Here is an 8,130-nt window from a genome sequence, read left to right on the forward strand (position 1 = left end):
AAAAATTTGGCTCTCGCCAGACCGGTTTGGCTCAGTGGATAGAGCATCGGCCTGTGGACTGAAGGGTCCCGGGTTCGATTTCGGTCAAGGGCATGTACCTTGGTTGTGGGCACATCCCCAGTGGGAGGTGTGCAGGAGGCAGCTGGTCAATGTTTCTCTCTCATCAATGTTTCTGACTCTCTATCCCTCTCCCTTCCTCTCTGTAAAAAATCAATAAAAATATATTTAAAAAAAAAAATTTGGCTCTCAAAAGAAATTTCAATTGTTGTACTGTTGATATTTGGCTCTGTTGACTAATGAGTTTGCCGACCACTGATCTATAACATTAAAATCATTGGTATATCTTGCACTTTAAATATATATATTGAGTAAGGGAGAGAGAGAAATAGAAGCATTAATGATGAGAGAGAATCATTGATCAGCTGCCTCCTGCACACCCCACACTGGGGATCGAGCCTGCAACCTGGGCACATGCCCCAACCGGAAATTGAACCATGACCTCCTGGTTCATATGTCGATGCTGAACGACTGAGCCACGTCGGTCGGGCCTAACTAACTTGCACTTTAAATGGACATTTAACTCAAGGATGATATTGTAAAATCATGCCTGAGTAAAACATTGGAAAACAAAGTCATTTGGCAAGCACTGTTTCCTTGAGTTATGCAGCTTTTCCAAAAGCAGAGTCTCTTAAATGTTGGGAAGCTGCCCAGCTCACAGTGGCAGATACAAGTTCTAATTTTCAAGATAAGAATTTTAATTTTCACTTGAAAGTTTTCATTTTATCAAAGGCAACAAATACTGTCTAGTGTTTTCCTTGAAAGAACAGGCTCACTCCTTTCATTTTGGGGAAAATATCAGCCAAATGTGCCAGTTTGAATAACCATAGCTTGTTTGATGTCCTTTCAAATAAAATGGGATTCAACATATTGTTAACAACTGACAACAAGAAACGCTGCGTGAGGATGTGAAGCAACAGGAACTCTCCTGCACTTCTGGCGGGAATGCGAAATGATACAGCCACTTTGGAAGACAGTTTGGCAGTTTCTGACAAAGCTAAGCACACTCTTCGCATATGATCCAGCAATTGTGCTTCTTGATATTTACCCAAATGAGTGGAAAATGTATGCTACACAAAACTTGCACACACAAGTATAGCAGCATTATTCGTAATTGCCTAAACTTAGAAGCAACCAAGACATCCTTCAATAGATGAGCAGATACACAAACTGTGACACGTTCCTACAATGGAATATTGAGCGATAAAATGAAATGAATTTGTTAGGAACATAAGTGACCCCATCTTAAAACTAATCCGCCATCTTGACAACTGGGTGAACCTGAACTCATGACTCTCTCCCCTTCCCCTGGGTGAGTTCTGAAATACCGAACTCTGGATTGATCAGAGTACTCCCATTAATTCTCTCTGAGGGTGAGGTGCCCCGGATGTTTCTGTTACCTCACCCTGGCACCCAAGCCTCCTAGCTCCTGATCCCTTTGATCATCACACATTCTCACAGCTTTTAAAATCTGGGGGTGGAAGGTTCGGGGATCCATTCCTCTTATTGATGCCCAAGACTGTTTTCTGTATGTAAGTTCCCTAATAAACTCTCTAAACCAACAAGCTGGACTTGTCTGCCTCATTTTTTTTTTTTTTTTTGCTTATCGGCCCCTTCGGCTTTTGGGGGCTGCTTTGCATACACAGCCCTTTCACAAAACAGAGCTATCAAGCTACTAAAAGACATGGAGGAAACTTAAATGCATATTGCTAAGTGAAGGAAATCAATATGAAAAGACTATATACTGTATGTTCCAAAGTCTGTGCAATCCTGGAAAAGGCATAACTATGGAAATAGTAAAAAGATCAGTGGTTGCCAAGGATTGAGGGGAGGGAGGGAGGGCTGAGTAGGTAGAGCACAGGGGATTTTTAGAAAAGTGAAACTATTCTGTATGATAATGTAATGTGTCATGGTACTTACATGTCATTATACATTTGTCAAAACTCATAGAATGTACAACACAAAGAGTGAACCTGAATATAAACTATGGACTTTGTTAATATATCAGTGTTAGCTCATCCATTGTAAAAAATGTAAGATGTTATAGAAACTGGGAGACTGTGGCCCTACCTGGTTTGGCTCAGTGGGTACAGCGTCAGCCTGCAGACTGAAGCGTCCTGGGTTTGATTCCGGTCAAGGGCACGTGCCTGGATTGTGGGCTTGATCCCCAGTGGGGGGCATGCAGGAGGCAGCCGATCTATGATTCTCTCTCATCATTAATGTTTCTATCTCTCTCTCCCTCTCTCTCCCTCTCCCTTCCTCTCTGAAACCAATAAAAAAATATTTTAAAAAGAGAGAGAGAGAATAAATCCTTGAGATATTACAGGGCCCATTGAAATGACTGTAATTTAAAAAATTTTATTAGCCAAATTAAAAGGGAATGGAAACAGGTGAAATAAGTTTTATCAATATTTTTTATTTAACTCAATATATCCAAAACATTAATCAACATGTCATCAATATACAAAATTACTAATGGGATATTTATGTTCTTTTTTCATAATAAGTCTTTGAAAACCAGCATGCATTTTACTTTTACATCACATCTACATTCATACTAGCCACACTTCAAGTGCTCCACAGCCACATGCGGCCAGTGGCTACTGTATTAGACAGTGCAAGTGAAGATCAAGATTTCTGACCCACCTCCACTTGGCCACCTTGTAGCCTTTCTATGAATGGGGCAAGGAGTCGGGCAGCCAAATTCTCTGTGAAAGCAGGCTGGCATTGCTCATCAAAATTCAGATCTACAAAATATAATAATCTTATCTAACTGGGGATAAGATTTCAGTATAAATTAGAATAAAGAGTTTCAAGATGCTACAGAGGCCCAAAATTTATTCAACCTTTTAAAAAGTATTTGTTTGGGCAGCTGACATTTCCCCCTTGGAACTGTTACTTCTTCTGGGATGTGACAGAAATGCTTCTCTCCTGCATGTCCCTGTTATTCTTCTCCCGTCTTGATAAACACCACCCAGGAAGAGTGGATTTTCTTGGGCCAGGAGCCAGGTTGATGGAGAAATTCTTTGCCCCGGGCCCCCTCTATGGTCCATAGGGCAGTTCTCTCCCCTTTTCTGATTGGGCTCACCAACCTCGTGGTGGTGCCCCTGAAGGGAAAGGCAAGATTATGGAACTCTGAAAGGAAAGGAGGGTTGGTGTGCCATCATTTCCTGATTCATACAGACAGTTTTTGCTCCAGGCACTGTGCTGGGCACATTGAAGGTGCTCTCGTACTCCTCACCAGGTCGGCTTCAGCACCTGCAAAAACCAGAGAGGTGAAGCGGTTCACTCAGGGTCACCAAGTAACCCAGAGCTTCCTGATACCTGAGCCAGGATCTCGGCATTCCAGACTTTGGGGGATTAGTGCTCTCTGCCCATCTACAGACAGGAGCGCAAGGGTTGTCTAGCAAGAAATGTTCATATCTAAAGGTAAAAAAAATAAAATAAAAAACATTTTAAAAAGCGAAATAAAAAAGAAAAAATGTTCATATCTGCTTTCTGCTTTCATGTGAACCAGGCCTGGCAGGGGGCTTACTGTCCCCTCCCAGTTTTATTTCAATCTCTACAAACTGGAGTCAGATATTTGGACATAAATAGAAGCCGGCTGCCCTCTCTGTATCAGCGGTACCGCTTTAGGAAACCTGGGAGGGCTGCTTCCTCTTTCTCTTCTGATTCCTGACAAGTTAGAAGACTCTGGGTGCCGGGGAGTCTTGTTGCTTTAAGCCTGAGCCTGGGTTTGGGAGGAGACTGGGAGGGCAGAGGAGGGTGCCCGCCTACCTGGAGGAACCTGCGTGAGGTGTGGCTGGAGCTGCTCGGGCTGTCAGGTGGGGAGGGGGGGAGGCGGGCTGAAACTTGGAGCAGGAAGTGAACTCAGGGCCGCCCTCGGAGGAGACAGACTAGGCGAGTTCTGCTGCTGACTGGCCTGAGCTGCTGAGACATGGTGAGTGAGCTGGGAACTAGGAAGGGGGTGATTTCAAGACAAGCCAGAGGGGCCTGGGCATCAGGAAAGCTGAGAAGGTGGCAAGTTAGAGGGCTGGGCCAGCGCTGACAACTAACTGCAAATAGCTCTGAGCTGCCGAAGTCGGTGTTCCTGCCCCTTTACTCCCCTCCTCCCCCCGACCTCAGTGCCGGCTGGGCCTAGAGCCGGGCCTCGGTGGGAGTGAGGAATGAGAATTCCAGGCAAGGAGTTGCCTGAAGGGCCCTTCATCTCCTCCCCCAGTTCCCGCCACCCTCCCACCCCGCCCCAGCAGGTGATGTGACATTCCTGGGCAGCGCTGCTGTTTCCCAGTGTACATTCCAGCTCAGCTCCCCCCTCTGCCTTTCACTTTATCCTATAGAGAAACCCAAAGAATTTGTCTCTCTGAGTCCAAGGAGTTGGCCCCCTCTTTATAAACATAAGGAAGAAAGAGTTCGTAAAAGAACCAGAAGTTGGTTCTCTGTGATAATCTACTGTGGATCCACACCCTGCCCTGTTTTTGGAGATCCAGTGGGTCTGGGGAGGGAGGAGCTTAATAACGTTTTCTCTTCCTTGTTCAAAAACCTTATCGTGAAGCCTGGGGATGAGGCATTAAGCAGGGAGGACTTGCCCTCCATTTCCCCCAGTGCCCAGGCTGCTGTTTTTACTTAATATCAACTTAACTGGTGATTGTTTGGTTCCTGTACAAGCATGTCAAACTCAAAGGCTAACAGGGGCCAAATAAACGAGGCATGTGGCCCGCCGGCTGCGAGTTTGACATGCTTGCACATGGCGCTAAATGGGGGATCGGGGAGAAGCAGAAGTTGTGGCCCAACGGCTTGCTGTCATGGGCCTTGTGAGGAACTTGGAGCCTGGTTGCTGGCGTTCTGGGTCACAGCAGTTGGGCTGCCCAGGAGGCGGGTGCCAGAACAGCTCTCTAGCTGCCCCAGTGGAGAGAGGGAGGGTTGTGCCAGGTGAGGGTGTTCTACTGGCCAGCGCAGACATTTTTTATTGTTGCTGTTAATCCTCACCAGACAATATTTTTTTTCCCATTGATTTTTAGAGAGAATGGAAGGGAGGGGCAGAGACACAGAGAGAAACATCGATGTGAGAGATACGTCGATTGGTTGCCTCCCACACGCTCCCTGATGGGGCCAGGGGATTGAGCCTGCAACTAAGGTGCATGCCCTTTACTAGAATTGAACCTGGGACCCTTCAGTCCTTGGGCCGATGCTCTAACCACTGAACACTAGTTAGGGCCAGCACAGACGTTTTTAATGAGGACACTGTAGGATCTGGGAATTGGTAAATGGTGGGGTTTTGCATTTTGCAATGCCAGCTCAGCTGTCTTCTCTGACCTTTGAGGAGCAAGGGAGTAGTAGAGAGGGATCCAGCGGTGTGCTTCTTTTCATTGGCAGAGGCCCTGAGAACCTGAAAACATTCTGTTTGTAAACAATTCAAGCATGGCAAAAAGCTAAAGTCCACCTTAGACCTTCCCCTCCTCTGGCCTCCATGCTGCGTCTCAGTTCCTCTGCCACTTGACTTAATTAACCCCTGCATTGCTGCCCAGGAGGAGGCCAGTGGAGGTGAAGGACATGACCGAGTGCGGAACCTGCAGAGTGAGGTGGAGGGAGTCAAGAATATTATGACCCAGAATGTGGAGCGGATCCTGGCCCGAGGAGAAAACTTGGACCATCTTCGCAACAAGACAGAGGATCTGGAAGCCACAGTGAGATGGGGAGCCCAATGGGGACAATAGGAAGAGAGGGAGGGAGGGTCTTTGGGAATTTGAGGGTTGGTGGTGTTGGGAGCAAAATGAACAGGAGGGAAGTCTGCCTCTTCACCTGTTTTGGGAATTGATGTTAGCCGAGTCCTCGCTTCTGATCCCGTTCTACTCCACCGATTGGTACGGGCCCGGGGAATAGGTCCAATGACCGGGTTTGGTGGGTGGGGGCTGACCCATGGAGGCGTTTTCTAAGAATCTAGGCACTCTTCGGCTTCTCTTCTGCGAAGTTGATTTTCCTTTTGAAAGCTGCCCTTGGCAGTCATTTGAACCTGATCTCCCCAGGGCAAAATATTGGCTTTGGAAAACCCTCTTAAGGCCCTTCGGCCTTCTCCGGGAGTTATTAGGCAGGGGGTGAAAACTGCTAGAGTCTTGCTGAGTCAGCTTTAAAAAGAAGCTGGGAAGAGCGGTGACATTCTTTGATGGGGTCCTGTGTGAGCTGAAGGCTAGAATAACATCTCCCACACATCTGCTTGACCTCATTCTTCTCTGTCTCCAGCCAGGTGCTCAGGAAGGGAGTTCCTCTAAAGTTCAGCAAAGGCTGGAGCCTAAGTTCCTTGTCCAAGGGGACACACTGGCTGGGGCTTTCTGAGTCCTATGTGTAATCTTGGGCACAGCTCTGTTGTCTCCTTGGAACTTAGTGCTTCTTTCCACAGCCTAACCTGGGGAGCATGGAACTTAGTTACTGCGACCCCAGTTTGGAGAGAAAGCACGTTCCCTCGCTTCAAACCACCATATCGCCCTGGCCCCTCTCCTCCAACTTCAGCAGTCCCCAGGAGGCAAGGAATCATGGAACCTGACTCTGTTCTCCTCGGCCCCAGTGTCTACCCTCCTAAGGGGTGGATTGCCCTGCCAGTGTCACACCCCTGGGTGTGAGCATGTGTGAAAGTCCCCACAATGTGCATGACAGTGCAGGGGTAAGAAGAGAAGGGGGTAGGCAGGTGGCCAGGGGGAGTCCAGGATTTCTAAATTTAAACTTGGCCCACCAGAGGGTTATGAAGGTATGTTTGTCAAGGTAGGAGGACAGGACATTTTCTATTTAGCAGTCTGTTACTTCAGCTTATCACTTAAATATGTAGGTGTATGGCGTGGGGGCCTGTATTTGTACTATTGTTCCAGTGGGAGGAGGAACTGAATCACTCTACCTTATCCCCTACAGTCTGAGCACTTCAAGACAACATCGCAGAAGGTGGCTCGGAAGTTCTGGTGGAAGAACGTGAAGATGATTGTCCTCATCTGTGTGATTGTTTTTATCATCATCCTCTTCATTGTGCTCTTTGCCTCTGGTGTCATTCCCTCTTAGGATGACACCACCCTGCCCTCCTCTTCGAGACATCCCTCCATGGTGGGCGTCAAGAAGGGCCCCCTCTCCCGTCCTTCTCCACAGGGAATGCTGCTCAGCCCTCTGCCCCTCACTCTGAGGCCCTCTGCTACATTGTCTGCCCCAGGAAGTACCTTGATCCCCTGGAAGGAGAGAGCTGGACTGTGGCCACATTCCCCAGGTCCTCAGGGTTGGTAGGAGAGTCCTGGAGAGCCCAGCATGAGGCTGGGACACTGATGGTGGCTGGTAGGCAATAAAGACCCTTCAGGATCCCTACGTTTGTGAGGTGCTTTCTCCTCTTGCATTCGGCCTTTGGCCCTTTTCTCCCTGAGCACACCCTGGATTCTCCCCTTTGTGGCCTGAGTTGTGGGAGGGGTGGAGAGTGCATGTTTGGAGAAGAAAGTTGAAGCCTCCCTGTTTTTCTTTATTCCCCCTTCTTCCCTTCATTGTCACAGGTCTCAAGAACAAAACTTTTCTGGGAGCCTTGGCACATGGAAATTTCAAAACCTTCACAGCGTTTCAGGGTGGTGGGCCAGACTGCTAAGTGTCCCTCTTGGGCCTTGCCATGTCGCTGGATTACTGTTCTGCTGGAAGCATTAACTGCGACATGAGGCCTACCTGGGCCGAGCACCCAGGAACCTGGTTAAGGGCCATCTGCCTCTCCCATCATTGCCATTTCTGTTCTGTGGCCCTGTTGTAGTCTAGGGCAGGGTTGAGAGGAACTGGACTGCTTTTCCTTCTCTTGTGGTTTTGCAAATTCTATTTGTCTTTTGTCTGCTCCTGTCCTTCTGGGACTGAGCAGGGACTCCGGGTCTCAGCTGACTAAGGGGGTGAGCACAGTCAGTATCACAGGACAGGGCCTATGGCCCTCCTTCCCCTCCATGTACAATGGGACTCTGTCTTTGAGCCTCCCTCCTCCCCACCAGGTTCCATCGTCATTGTCACTCTTTCCTCTTTCCAGTGCCCAGTCTGCCTTGGTTTGGGGGAAGAGTTCTTGCTGTCTGTCCCTATTGC

At 48.0% G+C, this 8,130-nt stretch overlaps 1 protein-coding gene across 1 annotated transcript; it reads left to right on the forward strand.

The window, feature by feature from the left end:
- The first annotated feature begins 3,891 nt into the window (after positions 1–3,891).
- Positions 3,892–7,392, forward strand: VAMP8 (vesicle-associated membrane protein 8). Its single transcript, XM_005882418.2, has 3 exons — positions 3,892–3,997; positions 5,583–5,741; positions 6,955–7,392. Exons 1-3 carry the CDS (start codon positions 3,995–3,997, stop codon positions 7,096–7,098), a joined length of 306 nt encoding a protein of 101 aa, XP_005882480.1. The 5' UTR covers positions 3,892–3,994; the 3' UTR covers positions 7,099–7,392.
- The last annotated feature ends 738 nt before the right edge of the window (positions 7,393–8,130 follow it).

The sequence above is a fragment of the Myotis brandtii genome, unplaced genomic scaffold, assembly GCF_000412655.1.
Source record: "Myotis brandtii unplaced genomic scaffold, ASM41265v1 scaffold714, whole genome shotgun sequence".
In the NCBI taxonomy this organism is placed as follows: domain Eukaryota; kingdom Metazoa; phylum Chordata; class Mammalia; order Chiroptera; family Vespertilionidae; genus Myotis; species Myotis brandtii.